A 25,372-nucleotide genomic window follows, 5' to 3' on the forward strand; every position below is an offset into this window, starting at 1 on the left:
GAATTAATTAAAAAAGATTCAGATTACTCAGTAATGTAATGCTTACACTTTCACTCTCCCAATGCACCGAATTACATGAAGAGATGCTCTGATAGTTAAGGATGATTGTTAAATGGAGAATTAAATGAGGAGATGTTCTGATCGTTAAGGATGATTCCACCCTCTGATGTTTGTAACGGCGTGGGCTGGTTCATGCCATCACATAATAAGGAACAAGAAACTGTTGTAAAGAATAATAATTTATTTAAAGAATCGCAATCAAATCAGGTCAATAATATGTGTCTAGGGTATGTTGGTGCAATGTCGTGCGTGTATGGATGTAGTGAGCGTCTAGTAGATCAGTATCAGGATGTTAGCTAAGGAAGGAAATTATCATTAAGATAAGAAGAGTGAGTGAAGAATGATAGAGAGTGTGTCCGTGAGGGAAGGAAGTCAAATAGTGCCTATATGAAAGGAAAGAGTGCCCACCTGAAAGAGAGAAGCCCCTTTATAGCCCAACCCCTAAGTGCAGGTGAAATTAATAAGACACTTAGGCTGTCCAGAAGATAGATGTTCGTTTTCCAATAGTGGTGTAATTTACACACATGATTGCTTTCAAATGACCGAAACTGGCAGCTCTTATTGTTCACGTGCCCTCAGCTCACAATTCCGAATGAAAAAGGATTCAGATAGCACAGTAGCTGCTAGTGTTTAATGGGTACAATTTAACTAAACTGGCAGTTGAGGACCTGTAATCCTTACACTAGTATTTAACGGGTACTATTTAACTAAACTGGCAGTTCAGGACCTGTGAGGTGTCTGTTTCTTAAACTTTCATAAACTTTGGCCCAGGGGCCGCCTGTTGCAGTACAACCGACCCATGCACTACAAATTCTACTATAAGTAGGAAGAAGAAGAATTACCCCACACTGCTGCTTGGAAGCACTGCATCTGTGGTATGTAAAGCTATATTTTCCTCTTCAGGTCTAGAGACTCTCCTGCTGCTAGGATGAGTGACTCTCAGGAGAGAGAGGAGGCTGCAGGTCACAATGAGACACTTAGACCAGAGTTTGCAGCACACAGCTGTGGGACCATGAAGAATGACAATGACATGGATGATCCTGTGGTGCCAACACGCTCTGATGGAGGGTGAGTTTCCTGATCACAGTCCTACTTGCCCCACTCATTCTTATACATCCACACAGTTCCATTTTTTTTATTTGAATCTGAAACACATTTGTTGTGTTTGTGCCTCTCATCAACACCACTCCAGTGTTGATTGGCATTGCTGTCTTTTGTAGCATTTGTAGTGCACTTAGATTATGCATTTTATAATGCTGACAATTATGTGAATGGCCATGTGTTTTGTTTGGAATGGTCATGTAATCTGTGCTTCAGGTGTTCCCCTTATTGTCTATTGGTGTCCCTGTGCGGACAACATTCTTTGCATGTGTAGTCTTTCTTTGGTTCTACCTTACAGTATGTGTTTATCCCTGTGTGATGTATGTGACTACCCTTGTGTGTTCATTGGTGTCTGATCCCAATAGTTAGTTCAGTGTTTCTCAAACCCTTTTAGACCATGGACCACTTAACCAATACATAAAAATAAAAGCTCACGGACCACCTAGCTAAAAAAAGAGAGTAGACCTACTTCAACAGTATAATAACAGAATAGGCCTACTCACTGTACCACCTTGCTTATTGTCTTTGCACCTTGTTTATTGTGTCAGAGGATTCATATTCTTAGATTTACATACAAGTTGGTTCAATATGGCAAACAACTCATCTATATAATATTTTACCACGTCTGCTCGCACTACTTGGAATCGCTTGCGGACCACACTGCTTAGTCTCTATTCCCTCCCCTCCCCTTCGAATAAACCCAAATGCTGCAAGGATAAACTTTAAAACAAAAATGTTAAAATTGAAACACAATATACAGCGGGGAAAATAAGTATTGAACACGTCAACATTTTTTTCAGTAAGTATACTTCCAATGAGGCTATTTGCATGAAATTTTCACCAGACATTAGTATTAACTCAGATAATCCACCCATATAAAAAAATCCAAACATTAAAGTCCATAGGTAGAGTTATGTGCAATAAAGTGGAATGACACAGGAAAAAAGTATTGAACACGCCTGCTGAAATTTCTTAAATACTTTGTGGAAAAGCCTTTATTCGTAATGACAGCTTCAAGGTATTTCCTGTATGATGAAACTAATCAGTCAGAGTATTCTGGTGTGAGTTTGGCCTATTCTTTTAAACAGATAGTCCTTTAATATTGAAGATTTCAGGGGTCCCTCTTGTAAATCCTGATCTTTAGTTAACTTCCAAAACTGTTCAATTGAATTGAAGTCAGGGCCTTGATTTCCTTTCTCTGAAACCAATTGAGAGTTTCCTTTGCTGAATGGTTAGGATCATTGTCCTGCTGGAAGGTCTAGCCATGTCTCATCCTCATCATCCTGGTGGATGTAAAGATTCTCCCAGAAAAAAATGACTCCATTCATCGTTCCTTCAACTGTATGAAGTCTGCTAGTACCATGAGATGAAAAACAGCCCACACCATGATGCCACCACCTCCAAACCTCACTGTTGGTAGGGTATTTTTAGGGTGATGCACAGTGCCATTTCTCCTCCAAATATGGTGTGTAGTATGACATCCGAAAAGTTAAATTTTTAACCAGAATACATTCTCTCAGTATTTCATAGGATTGTTCAAATGTTGTGTAGCAAACTTTCAACGAGCTTCGACATGTTTTTCTTCAGCAATAGAATCATGCTGGATGAGCGTGCATAGAGGCCATGGCGGTGGAGTGCATTACCTATGATTTTCTCTGTAACAATTGTACCTGCTGCCTCCAAATCTTTCTGGAGCTTTCTCAGAGTGGTCCTTGGCTCTTGGGCTACTCTTCTGACTATCCTTCTGACTTCCTGGTCAGAAATCATGCAAGGAGATCCTGTGCATGGCCAGTTGATGATGTAGTGATGTTCCTTCCACTTGCAAATAATGGCTCCAATACTGCTTGCTGGATGATTCTGAAGTTTTGAAGTGCATCTGTAACCAGTTCCATTAATATGTTTGGCAACAATAAGGTTGCAAAGATCTTGGGAGAGCTCTTTGCTTTTACCCATCATGAAATGTTTCTTGTGTGACACCTTGTTAACAAAAAACCTTTTTATAGCCCACCAGTATGTACTAACCCAGCTTATATCAATTTGCACAGATAGGAGGGATAATTTCTCTAACTACTTATAAATTCCAGTTTGTTCCTTGCCATTCCTTGCGTTTGTGTACTGCTTTATCTTAGCGTGTTCAATACCTTTTCCCTGTGCCATTCCACTTTTTTACTCATAACACTACTTTTAGACATTAATGTTTGGATTTTTATATATGTGTGGATTACCTAAGTTAATACTAATGTCCGGTGAAAATTTCATGCGAATAGCCTCACTGGAAGTATACGTACTGAAAAAAATGTTGACGTGTTCAATACTTATTTTCCCCGCTGTATATCTTTGTATTTTTCTCTGGGAATTTTGGTCTTGTTGGGGTTTTAAACAAAGCGTTTGTATTTTTCTCATATATCTATGGAATTGATGGAAATGGTTCTGTAGTTAAGTATTTCACTCTAAGATTTCAAACCTGTAGAGTATATGGTAGTTAAGTATTTCACTCTAAGATCTCAGAGCATGTGGTAGTTAAGTATTTCACTCTAAGATCTCAAACCTGTAGAGTATATGGTAGTTAAGTTGTTCACTCTAAGATCTCAAATCTGTAGAATATGTGGTAGTTAAGTATTTCACTCTAAGATCTCAAACCTGTAGAGTATATGGTAGTTAAGTATTTCACTCTAAGATCTCAAACCTGTAGAGTATATGGTAGTTAAGTATTTCACTCTAAGATCTCAGAGCATGTGGTAGTTAATTTGTTCACTCTAAGATCTCAAACCTGTAGAGTATATGGTAGAGTGTGTGTGTCTGCAGCAGACAGACAAGACAGAAGTTAAGAAGTTGAAAAAGCTGGTAGTGTTATATAAATGGAAACTTTGTATTTTGTGTTTAAAAGAAGAACAAATGTATCCACTGTTCTGAAATGTATGTACAGTGCTTTGTAACAAAGATTTACGTTTGCACAATCGTTTCTTTCTGTCTTGAGTCAGGAACACAACATGCTCATGCAAATGTCTGTGGTTTTCCTGTGGGCCTGCCCATGTGACACATCAACTTTGTTGAAAGAGCACCTAGCAACGGATGATTTACCCAGCAACATGTGATGCTATTGAAATGAATAGCTGATAGGGGTAGATTATGAAACATGTTACACATAACCTGGCTTTCTTTGTGTGAGCTGGCCCAACAAACCCAACAAATGTGTGTGAGTGTAGCAGTCTAGTCTATAAAAAGCAGTGTAACTGAGTCTGAGTGTGTGTGTGTCTGTGTGTTTACTGTGTGTGTGTCTGTGTTTGCGTGTGTTTTTGTGTTTATGAATGTGTGTGTGTGTGCATGTGCGGTTTGTGTGTTTATGTGTGTGTGTATTTGTGTGTGTGTGTGTGTGTGGCGCTTGTGTGTGTTTCTGTTTCTGTTTCTTTGACACCTTAGCCACTGTAGCAGTCTATAAAAAGCAGTGTAACTGAGTCTAAAGGTTGTGTTGATTTATTGTGTCTTTGTGTTACCAGATCAAAGGCACACAGACCTCCATCTCCCGTGCCCAGCTGTGTGTCCATGAAGAGTGATGTGTCCATGCCTGATCCTCCCTGCTTCAGCAGTGAACCACCACACTCTGAACCTGAGTGAGTGTGTTTGTGATTGTCTCTCTGTGTGTGTGTGTTTATGTGTGTGTGTGTGTGTGTGTGTGGTTTGTGTGTTTATGTGTGTGTGTACAGTATTTGTGTGTGTGTGCAGTGTTTGTGTGTGTTTCTGTTTCTTTGACACCTTGGCCACTGTAGCAGTCTTTAAAAAGCAGTGTAACTGAGTCTAAAGGTTGTGTTGATTTATTGTGTCTTTGTGTTACCAGATCAAAGGCACACAGACCTCCATCTCCAGTGCCCAGCTGTGTGTCCATGAAGAGTGATGTGTCCATGCCTGATCCTCCCACATTCACCAGTGTACTACCACACTCTGGACCTGAGTGAGTGTGTTTGTGATGGTCTCTGTGTGTGTGTGTGTGTGTGTTTGTTTGTGTTTGTGTGTGTGTTTCTGTGTGTTTGTGTGTTTTGGTTGTACCTTACAGTGTTATGCCAGTTCACAGCTTTTCTGAACTAGTTCAAGTTCAGTTCATATGCTCAAAGTGAACAGTTCACGTTCAAAGTTCACAATTTTAATTCTGAACTAGTTCAAAGTTCAGTTCATTTTACTTTTTTCGTGAGATATTCAAATAAATACTTTTTTTCACACTACGAGCTAGAAATCACTATACATTCTTTGAAGCTGCTCATTGTAGACATTTGCTCATGACAATGCAATTGTGGGTTTCTTACCAGGTGATGAAACTTGCAGCAGTACAGACAAGTTAGACCAGTTCTATACTTAGTGCAATGAAATCCAGCCCTCCGCGCTCTCGTCGTTGCCTGCTACTCGGCGTTGCTATGCCTACCCCGCTCTGCTGCAATTCATCACGGGTAACGTTGTGCGGAAGCCAGTATGCTATTCAACTATTCTCAGCCGGACACTACGTTGCCCGCAATGCATTGCGCACACAATGTCAAAACCATTTCTGTCTGGTGATACATGATTTAAGCGGCACCAGCGAAAATACAGGAGGGAGGAACTTTCTCTCGTTGCGTTTCAAAAGAGAAAACAGATGTCACTCAGTTTTCAATGGAAAACAAATTCCAACGTTCATTTACAGTGATGTCTGCCGTTCATGACACATAATGTGAACTAATTCATGTTCATGTTCCTTATTAAAAAATGTGTTGCGTTCAGTTCAACGTTCACGAAAAAATGAGCGTGTTCAATGAACGCGTTCTTTTGAATGCGCAACGTGATAGCTGATAGGGGTAGATTATGAAACATGTTACACATAACCTGGCTTTCTTTGTGTGAGCTGGCCCAACAAACCCAACAAATGTGTGTGAGTGTAGCAGTCTAGTCTATAAAAAGCAGTGTAACTGAGTCTGAGTGTGTGTTTATGTGTGTGTCTGTGTTTGCGTGTGTGTTTGTGTTTATGAATGTGTGTGTGTGTGCATGTGCGGTTTGTGTGTTTATGTGTGTGTGTGTATTTGTGTGTGTGTGTGTGTGTGTGGCGCTTGTGTGTGTTTCTGTTTCTGTTTCTTTGACACCTTAGCCACTGTAGCAGTCTATAAAAAGCAGTGTAACTGAGTCTAAAGGTTGTGTTGATTTATTTTGTCTTTGTGTTACCAGATCAAAAGCACACAGACCTCCATCTCCCGTGCCCAGCTGTGTGTCCATGAAGAGTGATGTGTCCATGCCTGATCCTCCCTGCTTCAGCAGTGAACCACCACACTCTGAACCTGAGTGAGTGTGTTTGTGATTGTCTGTGTGTGTGTGTGTGTGTTTATGTGTGTGTGTGTGTGTGTGTGTGTGTGTGTGTGTGTGTGTGTGCGGTTTGTGTGTTTATGTGTGTGTGTACAGTATTTGTGTGTGTATGTGTGTGTGTGTGCGGTGTTTGTGTGTGTTTCTGTTTCTTTGACACCTTGGCCACTGTAGCAGTCTATAAAAAGCAGTGTAACTGAGTAAAGGTTGTGTTGATTTATTGTGTCTTTGTGTTACCAGATCAAAGGCACACAGACCTCCATCTCCAGTGCCCAGCTGTGTGTCCATGAAGAGTGATTTGTCCATGCCTGATCCTCCCTGCTTCAGCAGTGAACCACCACACTCTGAACCTGAGTGAGTGTGTTTGTGATTGTCTGTGTGTGTGTGTGTGTGTGTTTCTGTGTGTTTGTGTGTGTGTTTTTGTGTCTGTATGTGTGTGCGTGTGTTTGTGTGTGCACCTTTTATTTACGGCCCTTCCTCATTTTCTTTTCTTACAATGTGTCTCTGATCTTATGTTTTTTTAATTGTACAATCTCCTTTGGGTATCTTGAAATAAAATATAAAATATAAATAAAATATAAAATGTATTATTATGACCGCCGCGCAGCGAAGCGGCAGTCATATACGGTTTGGTCAGATTTTTTTCTTTTTTTTCTTTTTTTTTCCTTTTTCACATGCCCAAATTTCTGTCAATGATTCCCGGGACACTGAAAGACCGGGGCACACGAAACTTGGTGGGCATGTAACCCCACATGGATAGCATGGAACCATCGTTTTTCGTTTTGATCTGTAGCCCCCCCGCTGGACTGGACCCCCCGAAAGGAGGGTAGGGCAGACACAGTTTTCTGTGAATATCTCGAAAACCGTAGGGTTTAGGAGGACCATTTTTTTTTTGTATGTTGATCTCAAGGGGCCATGTCAACCCATTCCATAACCACTCATTTCATGCATAGCGGCACCTAGTTAAACACAAAAAATGTAAAGTAAAAATGAGGTGTTGTAATCAAAGGTATCTGTGACCTAACATAGTCAAAACTGCACGAAATTGGAAGTGTAGGATCATTATGACACCCTCTGTATGCACGCCAAGTTTCGTGGAATTCCGTTCATGGGGGGCCACACAATAAATTAATTTATGTAACTATACACCAACTGGCCTGTAGGTGGCCGGAGACAGTTTTCTGTGAATATCTCGAGAACCGTAGGGCCTAGGAGGTCCACCTTTTTTATGTATGTTGGTCTTAAGGGGGCATGTCAACCCATCCCATTACCACTTATTTCATGTATAGCGCCACCTAGTTAAAAATTAAAAAGCAAAAAAATTAGGTGTTTTCATCACAATATTTCTGGCTGACAAGGTCAAAACTGCACGAAATTAAAAGTGTAGGATCACTATGACACCCTCCGAATGCATGCCAAGTTTTGTGTACTTTCGTTCATGGGGGGCCTTACAATAAAATAATTTATGTGTACATTTAGTGACGTACACCAACAAGGATTCCCGGGACACTGAAAGACCGGGGTACACAAAACTTGGTGGGCATGTACCCCCACATGGATAGCATGGAACCGTCATTTTTCGTTTTGATCTGTAGCCCCCCCGCTGGACTGGACCCCCGAAAGGAGGGTAGGGCAGACACAGTTCTCTGTGAATATTTTGAGAACTGTAGGGCCTAGGATGACCATTTTTTTCCGTATGTTTGCCTCCAGGGGTCATGTTAACCCATTTCATGTGCACACATGTGCACAAACAGATACACACACACACACACACAATACATTCACAGTAATCATATGTATGACACATACTCACACAGTAGACATATGTACGCTTGCATGCACAGGCACATACGCAGGCACACACACAAGCACACACACACACCCACACCCACACACATAACATAAACATAACACTAACAATCAAGAATTTCTCAGAATTATGAACAGGCAAGATGGAGGTGGGATTGTATAAAATGAATTTTACATGTGAAATCTATGAACTAATCATGTTTTGGTACTTGTTGTCTAGCAGATACCAGTGAGAATTGAGTGTGGATAATGCAATTTAGTGAGACAGTTAGAATCATATAGGCCTTTCAGCGTGATTTCTTTTTGTGGAAAAAATGTGCTGGACTGGGCGGCGGTCATATTTTGTACCGCTCTGCGGTACATCTAGTTGTTAGAACTGTTGGCACTGGGCTGTAGGTGGAGAAGTTGGCCCACTGAAAGTAGCAGAGAGGTGTTTTAGAAGCAGACGTTTCAAAATATGCATGAACTAGCTTAAAATAGTGAACCAGCTTTTGGTGGAATGGACATGCCGATCAGTGACTTGGGTGGGGAACAAAGGCACCATCAACAGTTATTCAAATCTAGTTAGAAGGTAGAAGGTGAATGTTATCGAAGCGGGAGCAGAATCTTGGAGCTGGGATAGACATAGGCGCGTCTGCCTTGGAATGGTGCCAGGTTTATTTAAACGAGTGGACCACAAAGGCCTCAGCTTCCTCTCACTGCTGTACTGGTGTCCAAGGAGAGGATGTGTCCTGCTTTAACCAGGGTTCTCAATTGACTCATCATCAAATTTGTTCAAAGGGGGTCCATTTAGATCCATAAGCAGAAGTGAAGACTTGCTCTCTTCACACAACCTGTTGTGGCTCTGGCTGGTTGTGTCATTACTGGCAGAGAGAGCCCTATAAGTGCTTCTCATCTTCTGTTGGCGTAGTGCAGAGGTTTCTAATAGGCGGACTGAAGTTCGGGTTCGGACCTAAATTAATACAATTAAATGCATATGCATGACACGAAAAAGCCCAAATTGCCATTCTCTGCTCCTGCAACAGGCAGTCTGCAGTTATACCGTGGTTTTAGTGCGTATCTTCTACATACCATACCATGTTTTTATGTGCACATTGCAAAGAAAATACGCCTCAAGTGAGCGCAAAATTGTTAATACATCTACCCCTGAGAGTGGCTACGCTTTCATTGTGCATAATGCCGTTCATGGTTGGCATCTCCTGGCTGCTAGACAGCAGTGGTTGCACAGGCTGTGTATTGGCAAACACACACAAGCAGGTTGGTGGTCGTGCTGTGGCCGGAGCAGCTCACTAGTGCTGGAGAGTGGGAGAGAGGTTTGTTTCATGTACTACATGGCTGACTATCTTCAATATTTTGGAACCAGGTGCTGGTCAGCGGGTGTATCCATGCGTGTATGAACAGCTCACATGTGCAGAGCTGAAAGCACAGAGCAGGCTACCGACGTCCAGGTTATAGAAGTGGGCGTAGGTGCAAACCCTCACCAGGCAGATGTTGTGAAGCCACATCTCTTCCTGTTGAACGTTTGGGTAAAGCGTAAAACTCAATGACTCTGCTCTTAAAGGCACTTTAGGCTGTTGGGTTTTGAGTGTAGACTGAGAAATCACTCGTAGTGCAGCTCAGAGGTCTGGGGAGAGACATTAAGCTGGTGCTGCGTGCTTGTCCATTGTGAGCCGCCTATGTGTCTCCTGCGGGGGAGAACACTGTTGCTGTTCAGATAGTCAAGGAGGCTGAGAGTCAACAATGGTCATGTGTTTTGTGGGAATGGTCATGTGATCTGTGCTTCAGGTGTTCCCCTTACTGTCTATTGGTGTCCCTGTGCGGAAAACATTCTTTGCATGTGTAGTCTTTCTTTGGTTGTACCTCATGTGTTTATCCCTGCTTCAACAGTATAATAACAGAATAGGCCTACTCACTGAACCACCTTGCTTATTGTCTTTGCACCGTGTTTATTGTGTCAGAGGATTCATATGATTTAAACTGGCATAAATTAGGCAGTGTTGCAGAACTGTTTAGATTTACATACAAGTTGGTTCAATATTGCAAACATCTCATCTATATTATATTTTACCACGTCTGCTCGCAGACTACTTGGAATAGTTTGCGGACCACACTTTGAGAAACACTGCTTAGTCTCTATTCCCTCCCCTATGAATAAACCCAAATGCTGCAAAGATAAACTTTAAAACAACAATTTTCAAATTGAAACACAAATATATATCTGTATTTTTCTCTGGCAATTTTGGTCTTGTTGGGGTTTTCAACAAAACGTTTGTATTTTTCTCATATATCTATGGAATTGATGGAAACGGTTCAGTAGTTAAGTATTTCACTCTAAGATCTCAAATCTGTAGAGCATGTGGTAGTTAAGTTGTTCACTCTAAGATCTCAAACCTGTAGAGTATATGGTGGAGTGTGTGCGTCTGCAGCAGGCAGACAAGACAGAAGTTAAGAAGTTGAAAAAGCTGGTAGTGTTATATAAATGGAAACAAATGTATCCACTGTTCTGAAATGTATGTACAGTGCTTTGTAACAAAGATTTAAAGAAGCCCTATGCAGGTCTGGTTATTCCTTCGCTGTTTCTGGGTTTTCCCCTGATTTGGGCTCGCATTTTTCACGACATAGCTCCCCCTGCAGCTTCGGTAGCAAGTGACTGCTACGCTAAACCCCCACTAGCTAGCGAGCTAGCCATCAAGAAACCAAGCTAAACACATACAGGGCTGACAATAAAACGTTCGAGCAAACACATTGTTCAAGAGACTATCAAACCACATTACAAAAACGAAGTTCACCCAAGGGTAGGCTACTTACAATTTCAACAGCAACAAAGCCAAGTCGGAGTCCGTTTTGCAGTCTTCTTATAAACTACAAACTTACTACATTTTCGAGACGCGATTGGATACTTTCGCTGAGTCACATCCGGATTTGTTCGGAACGGGACCAGAAAGTCCCGTCCAGAAAGTGGAGAAGCACTAGGGGGAGACGAAGCACCCACCAAACGACCCAAAAAGTGTTGTAGAACCATCAGAACGACTCTCAACCTGCATAATTAAGGTCATTTTTGCTAAAATTGTTGCATAGGGCTTTAAGTTTGCACAATCGTTTCTTTCTGTCTTGAGTCAGGAACACAACATGCTCATGCAAATGTCTGTGGTTTTCCTGTGGGCCTGCCCATGTGACACATCAACTTTGTTGAAAGAGCACATAGCAACGGATGATTTACCCAGCAACATGTGATGCAATTGAAATGATTTGCTGATAGGGGTAGATTATGAAACGTTACACATAACCTGGCTTTCTTTGTGTGAGCTGGCCCAACAAACCCAACAAATGTGTGTGAGTGTAGAAGTCTAGTCTATAAAAAACAGTGTAACTGAGTGTAAAGGTTGTGTTGATTTATTGTGACTTTGTTACCAGATCAGAGACACACAGACCTCCATCTCCAGTGCCCAGCTGTGTGTCAACGCCATCCCAACACCGAGAACGCGCACAGATCTGAGCTGAAAGCCTAGTTTGACAAATGTATCACATAACTGCTATCGTAGTATCACTTAACGTATACCCCTGAGTCAAGGCTTTGTGAAGCCTCAATATGTCTACAAAGCCTAGATATGTCTAACATGCTTCGTAGTATACCCCACAGATTGAAGCCATGAATATAATATTATTTCAACTTTGTGGGTCTCTCTCTCTCTCTCTCTCTCTCTCTCTCTCTCTCTTGCTCTCTCTCTCTCTCTCTCTCAAAAAGATGAAAACACACCATATGCCCAACAAGTAGCCTGCACCCTAATTAAATAGCCGAGTTTCAAAGGCTTCTAATTTAACTTTGAGGGTAATAATGTTGAAAGATGTCAGGCCTAGAAAATTGAAAAATTAAAAAAATTGAAAATTGAAAAATTGACAGTGGCCTGGAAGTTAAGTTCGACATCGCAATAAAACTGAATCGAGTCAAGGCTACGGAATGATTTGATAACGTGTTGATAATTTGTGAAGAGACCCATGGATTATGCTGATATTGTTCATCTTAAATTAAAAAAACTGCAGTGTTGTTTATTCAATATTTATAATCTAGCCTTCCTCTCATCACATTCTTTCTTCTCAGATGCACGCGCTATGTGCAAATACCCGACATCTGAAATGCAACTCATGCAACATTTGTTTGGCTGTTAAAAATAAATATAAAATAATTAACAGTAACAGAAAATAACAATAATAAACAGTCTCAAATCATCTCAAACTACGTTCAAGTTGCAAATGTTCCCCGAACCACCGCTTATATAGGAGGTTTTACTTCTGGGCTAAAGCCACAAATGTTTTCAACTTCTAGCAATGCCTCTGATTATTATTATTATTATTATTATTATTATTATTATTATTATTATTATTATTATAAGGTGCTTAGAGCTGCACAGAGGTTGATCCGCCGAGCTTCAACAAGTGAGGTATGATTAATTAAATGCGTTGACAGTTCATTGCTCCTGCCAAACGGATCGGCGAACTGGCAGTCCACACCAGCGATGCCACAGCTCCATATACGGCTCTGACCGCAGCGGACTTAAGCTGCCACCTAATGGCGACGGTTGTAATCCATTTCACGCAGATGCGTGAAACACGCGGAGCATGAGTGAAACGACGATTTCGAAATAGCACCCACTGTACCTAGCACTTTCTCATAAAATCATTTGACTTAACCCTCTAGGCGCCACTGTCGAGTTAACTCGACAAGATGCGGTACTGAATAAAACGGCCGATTTAATGAAATAGGGTGTCATATTTCGTTCGACTTCCACTCCACTAGATGGCAGACATATCATACGTCATCCCCGAGTCTGAAAAAGGTCACGCTTTAAACAAAACTTTTGAGCTACAGGGCATTGAATCAGTGCGTGCAATACCGGAGCTAGTGTGCGTGTGAGCCACTTTGTCAGAGCGATATTGTCAACGTCAGCGAGTATTTGCATTAGATTATCGTCTAATGGCATCAAAAAAGTTTACCTGAAATGAAGTGTTGGGTCTTCTATTCGTGGACCCTGATTCTGAAGGGGAATATCTGCCTTCAGAAAATGACGGGGATTCGTTTAGTGAGGCTTCAGATGCGTCCCTGCCTTGCAATGATGCAGCTGGACAAAGTGAGAGTTTACTCCATAGTTTAGCTTACACCAAGCACAAACGTTGAATCGTTTGCCCAATGTCACTGGTGGGAATAATGTTTCATGGGTTCGGAGTGTTCATCGGGAAGTTAGCAGGGTGTTAGTGGTGTGGCGAACGAGGCTGGAGGTAGCCTAATGTCCATAGCGCTAGCTTCTTCCGAACGTGTGCCTCCACAATCGCGGCGACAGTAACGTGGTGAAGCCTTTGTCTAATGCCACTGGGTATGTTAGACGAGGTCGAAGTGCTCATAGGACAGTTAGGGGGGAACGTAGTGGCAGTGTGGGGAGTCACAATGAGAATGACAGTAGGCCTAGTCCGAGCTGCGCAAATTCTCTCCACTCGGCGCGCGCGAGGCAGATCTGGCCATGCTGCTCGCATGGTGGAGGTGGTGACACGCTCTCTCCCTCTCCCACACACACACACACATTAGGTCATGCATAGTCTATCACAAGATGATGGGAATGCCGGCCCTGTATGGATAGGGATAGGGAGTCATTATCTCTACAGCAAAAGGCCTGCTACATAAAAAAAAAATGTCAGCCATTTATTAGTAATGATTTACACTGTTGATTTGCTATCTATTTCCCTGATCATTTAGGACATACACTATGTGTTCCTTTTTGTGTGTTCATGTCCTTGTGATGTGTGTGTCTTTGTCAGCTAAGAAAAAAAAACAAAAAAACATCAACAAAAACAACAAAAACAAAAAAAATACTAACATTGTCTCTTGTCTTGGAATACGTCAAAAGCGAGCTTACGATACGCGCTGTCGCGGCCAGGAGTTCCAGACCGGCGATAAAGTGTGGGTGTACTGCCCGGAGAGAAAGAAAGGCATTTCCCCGAAACTCACTAGCCAGTGGGTCGGGCCGTGCGATGTCTTAGAGAAGCTGTCTGATGTGGTCTATCGTGTGAGACTGATTAAGCGTCGGAGAGTTGTGGCTCTCCACCGTGATCGACTGGCCCCGTATCGACCCCTGGCCTCAGCTGAGGGTCGTGGAGACTTTGACACTGACTCTGTGGAACTTGGTGACAATGGAGCTGTGGCTCTAACACCGATCACCGTGCAGCCTTCACCGGAAGTCACCGCCGCGACAGCGGGGCGCCCACAACGCCAGCGTCACGTCCCAGCCAGGCTCATGGACTGACGTAGGGTAAGACTTGAGTCAAGGGGACATGGACTAAGTCTCGGGGGGCTGTGTAATGATCTGAGCCTAGCTGTTGATGACTATGCTCCCATGATGCTGTTCGTTTGATGTGTTATGTTGAATGTTAATGTTAACCATGCAAGTTACCAATGTTGTGCGTCCTGACTGTCGTGTTTATGTTTATAGTTGATTACAGTGTTCATAACCGGGTCTAACTAGTGTGTGTTTTAGATACAGCCTAAGATAGATGTTTAGTGCTGGAGCATAAGGGCCAGGTCTGGCCCGGAATTATGTGTTCGTGTGTTTTTGGTGCATAACCAATAAAGACCATTTTGAGACAACCTTGCAGATTGTTACAATACATACAGTTACATTGCTATGGAATAACAAATTGGGATATTTTGTCAAAATAAAAGTCCTCTTATTTCCCATATTGGCCAAATTCAGTTGGCCAAATGCAGTTCAGCCGCTCCACTTCTAACATACCATTATGTGTGTTATGAATCCTTCACTACCTGTATAGTAAAGTGACATACAAAACATCATTCATAAGCTATTCATTGGATTTGTTAAGAGGCTGTCTCTAGACTATAATGCTGAAATAGATTTAATTTCCACACCAAAGTTGCCGTGGTAGAACTATGATGTGTAGTATTACACATTCAAGACCTTGCGTAAATTCCTCATAATACATTCATGACATATTCATACACCATTGCAAATTGGAATACTGAGTTCAGGAAGCTGTTGATGGAGCCGGCTGGTTCTAGTTCTGCCTCTGACACAAAGGCCTCTTCTTCTTGTCACTGCCTGGTATCCGAGAGGAGGAGGAGCAGATTCTCACAAACGACACTTGATCAAATTTGTCCATTTATCCACAAAAAAGACATGGGTGTCTCATAATTTACGGTGGAGATTCCCAATAAGCACTTCTTATGTTTCGTTTATGCATTTAGCATGCACACTTTTACCCAAAGCGACTTGCAGATACCAATTGCAGGGGCAAATCTCTCTGGAGCAACTTAGGGTTAAGTGTCTTGGTCAAAGGCACAATGGAGGCAGATGGGAATTGAACCCATAACCTTTGTGGCTAATGGATGCTAGCCGAGCTCCTTAACCACTACACTAACACCACCCATTTTATGCTCTAGTGAGTTTATGGCTTATCTGACACATTAGGCTCCATGTTTATGTGCTTGTAGATTAAAGGCGCTCTAAGCGATGCTGGGTAACGTCACTTCTGTTGACTTTCAAACAAAACCGAGAGCTAGTTCCTCGCTACTTCCTCCCCCTCCCTCCCGTGCTGCTCCCGTGCAATTGAAACTCTCCTAAATGCGCATCTTCTCTGTGATTTGCTGGAACAGTTTGTTATGTTTTTATGGGCTAGGTTTGCCCAGGTTGTTTTTGTTGCCGTTTTTGGAGCCTGGGCTGTCCACAGAGATCGCGTTTGTTTGCAGTGTATTCAGGACACAGACAGCTAGCGTTTGGTTAGGTGATGTTTGCAGTAAGTGACATAAAATGTTTTAGCCTAAAAAACATGTGGCATCGCTTAGAGCACCTTTAAGACAATATAATTTGTTTTGTTGAAATAATGTTGTGCAGTGATTTAATTCCACTGTCTGATCCTGTTAGTGAGCTTCAGGTGAGCAAGCACACTTTTTTGCAGTTTCTCTGAAAAATGCTGTCCAGTGTGCATGGACGTTAGAGATGGCGCATGACATGCAGTGATGCCTCCTATTAAAAAAAAAAGAACGCCAGAGATAATGGCACCGAAATGAGGCACCAAAATCCCTTTTGGTCATTTAAAACACCACCCCAGTGAAATTAATGGTTATACTAACCGACTCCATGTGCTTGTGAACACAGCTGGAAGGATTATTGGTGCTTCACTCCCCTCCCTGAAGGACATTTACACCACCCACCTCACCCGCAAGGCGACCAAAATTGTGAGTGATGCAAGTCACCCCGCTCACAAACTGTTTGATCTACTGCCCTCTGGGAAGAGGTACAGAAGCCTGCGCTCCCGCACTACCAGACTCACCAACAGCTTCATACACCAAGCTGTTAGGATGCTGAACTCTCTCCCTCCTCTCCCCCCTCCACCCTCAGCTACATAACATCCTGGACATTGGACCCACAATGGCCGCCTGCACCACTCCACTTGCACACTTGTACACTTTGCAACTTGTTGTTGTTGTCCTGAAAACACAACACTTCTGCTGCTCTTACATAACTTGCACCACTATGCCACTTTATTTCTTACTTAGGTCAAACAGAACTACCTCAGCCTTTTATTGGCCTGACTTTGCACTAGTATTTTATTTTATTGACTGTCTATGCACAATTTCAACCAAATTTTGCTGCTCTTATTTTTTCATTATATGTGCCCTCTTATTTACTTATTTACTTACTTTTTTGTTTACTTGAATGTTATGTTTGTCTGTGGACTTAAATTGGTAAAATATGTCTTGTCTCCACCGTGGGATAGTGAGAAACGTAATTTCGATCTCTTTATATGTCTGGAACATGTGAAGAAATTGACAATAAAGCTGACTTTGACTTTGTAGATAAAGAAACTATGATTCAGACGCCTTCACTGCTCACTGACTCCATATTATGTGCTTGTGTTTAGAGCTGACCAGGGTGGAGAAGGTGAGCAGGAGCAGGACTCAAACATCAACACCAAACAAGCAGGTGAATATTAGAGAAAATCGTAGCCTATTAAGGGAATAAGGACAATGTTAATGTTTATCGATGAATAAGCTGTTGTTGTTATGACAAACAAGGGCTTTGTGGGCCTAACGAATTGTGTTGAAGAATTAAAATTAATTCACATATTATCTATGCCACGCAGACAATGAGGTCCTGAGGAGAGTAATAGAGAACCATAAAGCCAGTCTGAAGAGGAGGTTTGAGAACATATCTGAAGGAATCATCAAATCAGGAGCTGAGATACTCCTCAATAAGATATACACAGAGCTCTACATCACAGAGGGAGAGAGTGAAGGGGTGAATAAGGAACATGAGGTTTGGCAGGTAGAGTCAGCATCCAGATCTCAATCCACAGAAGACACACCAATCAACTGCAATGACATTTTCAAGCCCTTACCTGGACAGGAGAAGCACATCAGAACTGTGATGACCAAAGGTGTTGCTGGCATTGGAAAAACAGTCTCAGTACAGAAGTTCATTCTTGATTGGACAGATGGGATAGCTAATCAGGATGTAGTATTTATGTTCCCACTTCCTTTCCGTGAGCTGAATTTGGTCAGAGGTGATCAGTATAGTCTTCACAAGCTCCTGCTTGACTTCCATCCTGAGCTGAAGGTGCTGAATGATGGTGATGAATACAAAGACTGTCAGGTTTTGTTCATCTTTGATGGTTTGGATGAGAGTCGGTCATATTTTGATTTCCAACAGAAAGGGATATCTGATTCAAAACAAACATTATCAGTGGATATTCTGATGACAAGCCTCATTCAGGGAACTCTGTTTCCCTCTGCACTCATCTGGATAACCTCACGACCAGCAGCAGCCAGTCAAATTCCTGCTCAATATATCGACCAGGTAACAGAAGTACGAGGATTCAATGATCCACAGAAGGCAGAGTACTTCATGAAGAAAATTAGTGATGAGAGTCAGGCCAAGAGAACCATCTCCCACATTAAAGCATCCAGGAGTCTCCACATCATGTGCCACATTCCAATCTTTTGTTGGATTGCAGCCACTGTACTTCAGCAGATGCTGGAACAGGACAACACCCAGGAAATCCCCAAAACTTTGACTGAGATGTTCATTCACTTCTTGATCATCCAGACCACCAGAACGAATCAGAAATATCAGGACATACATAAAACAGATAAGAAAAAGCTCTTGAGATCACAGAATGAAATCATTCTGAAGTTATCAGACATGGCCTTTGAGAATCTAGAAAAAGGCAATCTGATATTTTATGAGGAAGACCTGGAAAAGTATGGCATTGATGTCAGTGAAGCCTCGGTGTACTCTGGCATGTGCACTGAGATCTTCAAGGAAGACTCCGTGTTTCACCAGAGAAAAGTCTACTGCTTTGTGCATCTGAGCATCCAGGAGTTTCTGGCAGCACTTCATGTATTCATATCATATCTGAAGAAGGATTCGACAATTCTAGAATCTCTTTCTGGAGGTTATTGGATAAGTTCACTGTATGAACTTCTGAGGGAGTTGGTGGACAAAGCTTTGGACAGCAGGAATGGGCACCTGGATCTTTTCCTTCGCTTCCTTATGGGCATCTCTCTGGAGAGCAATCAGAGACTTCTGCAAGGTGTATTGAACCACACATACAGCACCACAGAGTATGACATTGAGGAAATCTGTAGGTATATAAAAGAGCTCAACAGTGAAGGTCTATCTCCCGAAAGATGCATCAATCTTTTCCACTGCTTATTTGAAATGAATGATAATTCCATGCACCAAGAAATTCAAAAATATCTGGAGTCACCGAAGGATTTTAAAGGCCAGTTGTCTCTTGCTCACTGTTCAGCACTGGCCCACATGCTTCTGATGTCTGAGGAGGTGCTGGATGATCTGATTGACTTGAAGAAATACAACGCATCAGATGAGGGGCGCAGGAGACTGATCCCAGCTGTGAGGTGCTTCAAAAAAGCCTGGTGAGTTTTTGACTAAGATGGAAAAGATTCTTATGGTGTTACAATGTGGAATTAAGTACTGAACATGTCAACATTTTTTTTTCAGTAAGTTACTTTATTTATGGACTTTAATGTTTTGGATGTCTTTTTATGTGTGGATTTCCTGAGTTAATACTAATGTCTGATGAATAGCCTCATTGGAAACATACTTACTGAAAATAATGTTCAATATGCTTCCCCCCTCTGTATGGCCTTTTTAATGTTTATTGTGTGCACACAACATTCTGGACAGAAGGGCCATACCATGTCAATACATTAAAAAATAAAAAACAGTCCAGTGCCTTGTGTATTCCCGCTGGATTTTTTAAAAATATATAGATTCTCTTTTTTGCTTTACTTGAAAGAACTTGGATAGATAGCAGCATTCTACATAGCTTTATACTCATATCATGTTCTATATTCTATACTCATATCCATGCTCTGTACTCATATCATGCTCTATACTCATATCCATGCTCTATACTCATATCATGCTCTATACTCATATCCATGCACACACTCTCAGTACCTGTCCTTTGTGATTATGTAGAGCCTTTTGCAGACTGTGAAGGTAACATTCAAGGGTTATTGTTTTTGAACTGACAATATGTTCCTCTGTACATAGCGTGAGCTAAGTTACAGTATGTCTGTTTGAGAGTTATGCTTTTTTATGCATTTTTTGTACATTTAAAAGTAGTTTCTGATGTAGTAAACTACTTTTGCAATGTTTATGTAACTTGCTACATTATCCCTTTATCATTAATGAGTAATAATTTCTCTTTTGGCACACTGTTTTACAGGCTTGCTGACTGCAAACTCACAGATAAGTCATGTGAGATTGTGGCCTCAGTTCTACAGTCATCAAACTCCCTGATAGAGCTGGACCTGAGCAACAATGATCTGGGAGATTTTGGAGTTCTGCTTCTTTCGAAGGGACTGTCTAGTCCCCACTGCAAGCTGCAGATATTAAGGTTGGTGACTGACATTTATTTATGGTCATGTATTTTCTCATAGTTTAATAGAGCTACATCAACATAAGTCAAACAGTTTGGCTATGTAAGGATAGCACAAGACGCACCTCAGAAGAATTGCGTTTGCCCAAGGAAAGGTTTAAATGTGTCTTGAACATTAGGAGATAACGGTGAAGCAGTGGTAAATATCCTGAAAAACTATGATTAATCTGACTCTATAAAATTTAGAAATTGACCTTGAATAATTCCTGTGGTGTCCTACTTGTGAGTAGCCTGTGGTGATATTAACCTTAAATTGGTATGTTAAACTCAAATCAAATCCTTTTGAAAGTACAACAAATACAGCTTTCTTATAACAAAAGGTTTTACATGCGATTGTTTGCTCATTCTCAACGAAAATACATGTCTGTGTTGTTTAATTCTGTGGCCATCAGCTCAGCCACTGGTTGTGTACAGAGCAGTCCTCCTCTGTCTGTCATCGTACAAACCCCGCCCCATGAAAGACAATCGGTGATGATTGGTTCCTGGGTTTTTAGATATTTTGGAAATGGATTTGAATGGAAGGGTGGCCAGATGGATCTGCCAGGGAAAATGTGCTCTCAGATTGAAAGTGGGTTCCCAGGTCAACATACGTGCCTCTTTCTGAGAGGGTGAATCTCATCAATTCAAATCTCATTTTAAATCTCATATCAAATGATGTACAAAGAGGCCTGTAGCATACATCATTAGGCAGTTTAGAACAGTCTAATCTATGATGTAATCCTGAAGGAAACCTGAAGATCTCTTTCAAACAAATACTTTTTAATCCATGACTTTATCTGCACACACAACCTGGATTAAGACAACTGAGACGTGGTCAGATCAAGCAAACAGTCCTACTACCCTCATCGAATCACCCCCCCCCCCCCCCACACACACACACACAATATTCAAAAAATCTTTTCAGTGCAATCAATCATCATTGGGTGACTTTGTATCATTTGAATACCTGTGTGCACTCATTCAATCTTCTACTCAGATTTTACTATTGACTATTTACAGGCCTCCAAAACACTCAGCTAACACTAAGTTTTCCTTGAAGTATCTATCTGAACTATCTGCATAGAGTTTGACTCTTATTACATCAGGAGATCTAAACTTGCATGTAGATAATCCTGAAAACGGTTATGCCAAGGAATTAATTGCACTACTTGATACCTTCAACCTAACACAGCATGTACAGGGGCCAACACACACTCTTGGCCATACCCTTGACCTTGTTATCACAAAGGGTCTCAATGTCTCTACAACAGTTAAAGACCTAGCCATATCCAATCATTTCTGTGTGTTCTTTAATGTGTCTATGTCACCACACACTCAGAACAGATCTATGATAGTAAAAAGGAGACTCATAAATTAACACACAAGTGCTCTCTTTGAGCAAGCGCTCTCACAGTCATCTCGTGAACTCTCAGAATCAGTAGATGATCTGTTGGATCATTTTAACTCAAAAAATGGCTAATATTATTGATGATATTGCTCCATTAAAATTCAAGACAGTTAAGGACAAGCAGAAAGCACCATGGAAACAAAATCCAGCGGTTAAAATCCTAAAAAGAGAATGTAGGAAGACCGAAAGAAAATGGTGGAAATACAAACTTCAGATCCACTATGAAATCCATAGACATGCTCCGCATGTATAATTCTGAAATATGCAAAGCAAGACAGTCTTTCTTCTCAAATATCATCAGTAGTACAAATAACTTTCGCATACTATTTTCAACTGTGGAGAAGTTAACAAATCCTCCCTCACAATTAGCACCTGAACTTGTCTCAACTAATAAATGCAATGAGATTGCATCTTTCTTTAAAGGCAAAATTGATAAAATCAGACTGAACATATCTTCTCAACAACTTACTCAACATCTGGAACTTCCAGCCTCAAGGGAAGGGGAACTTAACTTGATGTCAGAGTTTAGTTTGATAGACTATGTAAAATCTATCCAGAACCTCAACTCCTCCACATGTGGCTTTGACACTCTACCTACCAGTTCCTTTAAAGGAACACGCCACCCAAAATCAGTAGTGATATATGTTCTTACCGTAACTTTTACGAGTTGAGTCGTACCTCTCCCGCGTCGGTAGGTGCACTCAAACGCTCTGTCGCGCGGCGCGAATGTGTTAGCATGTTGCTATGCTAGCGGGCTCTGCCGTGGCCGTAGAGAGAAGCACATAGCAGTATTCAAACACCTCCACGTTTTACCTACTTAAATACAGTTGCACGAGTAGTTGATGAAAAATGTTAGGGCACACAACATGAAACGTGACGATTTTCCAAGCGAATAAACATGAGAACTACAATGTGTGGCGCAATAGCACTTGGGAGTACTTCGACCTAGCGTGGTAATATTATTAACACCTAATTGTAGATCCTATCCACCACAGAGTTTAGAATCCATGCTGGATCGACCCTCAGCCTCTCCCTCCCCTCTGAGCGAGAGAGGCACACACACTAGACATGCGCTGATGGGCTATTATTTCAACCATAACTGCATAGCAAAACTTATCATCTATCAGCCATCCATTAGCACCAAAGTTTGTTGACCAATTTTCAAAACTGCACCTGCCATCCGCTGGTTGTTTTAATGTAGGCTATATGGGTGATGCAGCGCTGCTGACGTGAGGCTAGAAAGCCCTTGTCTGTTCTAGAAAGACTGATCTAATGCAGCAAATATATTAAAAGGCAAAAGTCGTACATTGGCTAGGCCTATCCCCAGAATATCAGCAGCAAACTCAGTCTCTGTCGCGCAAAACAGTCTCCAAATAAAACGCACATCGGCCTGTTGCCTATTCTGCCAGCTTGTGACAATATATCGTCCAAAATGCTTGATTGCATTGCATTCTCCACATTTTTAGCTACATTTTCATGTACCACATCAGCATTTTTGTTCAGTGAATCTTTTGTAAATTGCTTTACAATTACCGTCGGGCCTATAGGCCTATTGCCTGGCTTGCCTCAGCTTCGGTCACGTCCTTTTACAATTTTATCATTGTAATTAAAAACGCAATTTGCCACATAGTTTCAGCATGCTCCTGGCCTACTAATTAATGCCTATTGTACTTTATTTTTTGCAAAAAGAAAGAAATCCTTAAAATAACAAGTCATTCACATTATAGGCTACTTTACACACTGTTATGTCAGGTTGACTGACAAGCCTGTTCTGAAGACTCCCATTCATTTTGACTGCACGAGCGCGTCTTTTTCAGACAGACATCGCAATTCATTTTATAGCAGGCCATCGGACAAATATGACGCCTCGATATTAAAGAAACTCCGACTCTATTCATTCTGAAAGTCCACCGCACAACAATGCAACGTGCATGTTCACATTTTTAGTAACAACCGCCAAACTTGCTTGCTTGCCTTACACATCTAAGTTTTCCGAATATTTTTCTTACCTTCTTTTTCCGCTGTGGATGTTAGTGAGTTTGTAGAAGTTTTAGCTCTTACGTTCTGAACATCTCGCACTGCCATCGCCCGATGTCATTTCTTAGTCATATCACTCTGTCTCTCTTTTAAATGCCTATTCCCTGAATGGTAGGCTACAATTATGTGTTTTATATATAGGCTAATCTAAACAAAATAACCCAGCCAGTCTCATCTAGGATATAACACAGGTTGAAGTTGGTTCTATTTAGGGAGGTGAACATCTGTAGATGACTCAGAAATGACATCGGAAGACAAGGAGTGAATATGGCAAGAGGCAAGCCGAAGTCTGCTGACAAGGGCCCGACGGTAATTGTAAAGCAATTTACAAAAGATTCACTGAACAAAAATGCTGATGTGGTACATGAAAATGTAGCTAAAAATGTGGAGAATGCAATGCAATCAAGCATTTTGGACGATATATTGTCACAAGCTGGCAGAATAGGCAACAGGCCGATGTGCGTTTTATTTGGAGACTGTTTTGCGCGACAGAGACTGAGTTTGCTGCTGATATTCTGGGGATAGGCCTAGCCAATGTACGACTTTTGCCTTTTAATATATTTGCTGCATTAGATCAGTCTTTCTAGAACAGACAAGGGCTTTCTAGCCTCACGTCAGCAGCGCTGCATCACCCATATAGCCTACATTAAAACAACCAGCGGATGGCAGGTGCAGTTTTGAAAATTGGTCAACAAACTTTGGTGCTGATGGATGGCTGATGGATGATACGTTTTGCTATGCAGTTATGGTTGAAATAATAGCCCATCAGCGCATGTCTAGTGTGTGTGCCTCTCTCGCTCAGAGGGGAGGGAGAGGCTGAGGGTCGATCCAGCATGGATTCTAAACTCTGTGGTGGATAGGATCTACAATTAGGTGTTAATAATATTACCACGCTAGGTCGAAGTACTCCCAAGTGCTATTGCGCCACACATTGTAGTTCTCATGTTTATTCGCTTGGAAAATCGTCACGTTTCATGTTGTGTGCCCTAACATTTTTCATCAACTACTCGTGCAACTGTATTTAAGTAGGTAAAACGTGGAGGTGTTTGAATACTGCTATGTGCCTCTCTCTATGGCCACGGCAGAGCCCGCTAGCATAGCAACATGCTAACACATTCGCGCCGCGCGACAGAGCGTTTGAGTGCACCTACCGACGCGGGAGAGGTACGACTCAACTCGTGAAAGTTACGGTAAGAACATATATCACTACTGATTTTGGGTGGCGTGTTCCTTTAAATCTGTTCTTCACCTCATAGCAGCAGACGTGCTTCACATTGTAAATGCATCATTGCTGTCGGGCACATTTCCTGAGTCCCTGAAAACAGGTGTTGTAAAGCCCCTTCTCAAGAAGAATAACTTAGATTACACCATGCTAAACAACTACAGGCCCATATCCAATCTACCTTTTGGCAAAATTATTGAAAAATAGTATCTAATCAAGTAACCACCTTACTAACATCAAATGGGTATTTTGGTTTCTTTCAGTCAGGTTTTTCGGGCAAATCACAGCACTGAAACAGCTCTTATTAAGGTTTTAAATGACATACGCCTCAATGCAGATGCAGGTAAAACATCAGTGCTAGTGTTATTGGACCTTCGACACTGTTGATCACAAAATATTACTACACAGATTAGAGCACTGGGTTGGACTTTCAGGTATAGTCATCAACTGGGTCAAATCATGCCTAC

The 25,372-nt window shown here is 41.6% G+C and overlaps 1 protein-coding gene across 4 annotated transcripts in view; it reads left to right on the forward strand.

Annotated features, from left to right (window-relative positions):
- Positions 1-962: 962 nt before the first annotated feature.
- LOC143123202 (uncharacterized) overlaps positions 963-25,372 on the forward strand; it is a 168,268-nt gene continuing 143,858 nt past the window's right edge. For all 4 annotated transcript variants that reach the window (XM_076284409.1, XM_076284437.1, XM_076284426.1 and 1 more), the window contains exons 1-8: positions 963-1,128; positions 4,659-4,772; positions 4,997-5,110; positions 6,346-6,459; positions 6,718-6,831; positions 17,212-17,273; positions 17,434-19,228; positions 20,047-20,217. In XM_076284409.1, the coding sequence (XP_076140524.1) occupies positions 989-1,128; positions 4,659-4,772; positions 4,997-5,110; positions 6,346-6,459; positions 6,718-6,831; positions 17,212-17,273; positions 17,434-19,228; positions 20,047-20,217 (2,624 nt within the window). In that variant the 5' untranslated portion in view covers positions 963-988. The remainder of the gene's footprint in view (positions 1,129-4,658; positions 4,773-4,996; positions 5,111-6,345; positions 6,460-6,717; positions 6,832-17,211; positions 17,274-17,433; positions 19,229-20,046; positions 20,218-25,372) is intronic.

The sequence above is a fragment of the Alosa pseudoharengus genome, unplaced genomic scaffold (assembly GCF_046254945.1).
Source record: "Alosa pseudoharengus isolate Yale_2024_CS ecotype anadromous, Long Island Sound unplaced genomic scaffold, YU_APseudo_1.1 YU_APseudo_1.1_scf_1, whole genome shotgun sequence".
Taxonomy (NCBI): domain Eukaryota; kingdom Metazoa; phylum Chordata; class Actinopteri; order Clupeiformes; family Clupeidae; genus Alosa; species Alosa pseudoharengus.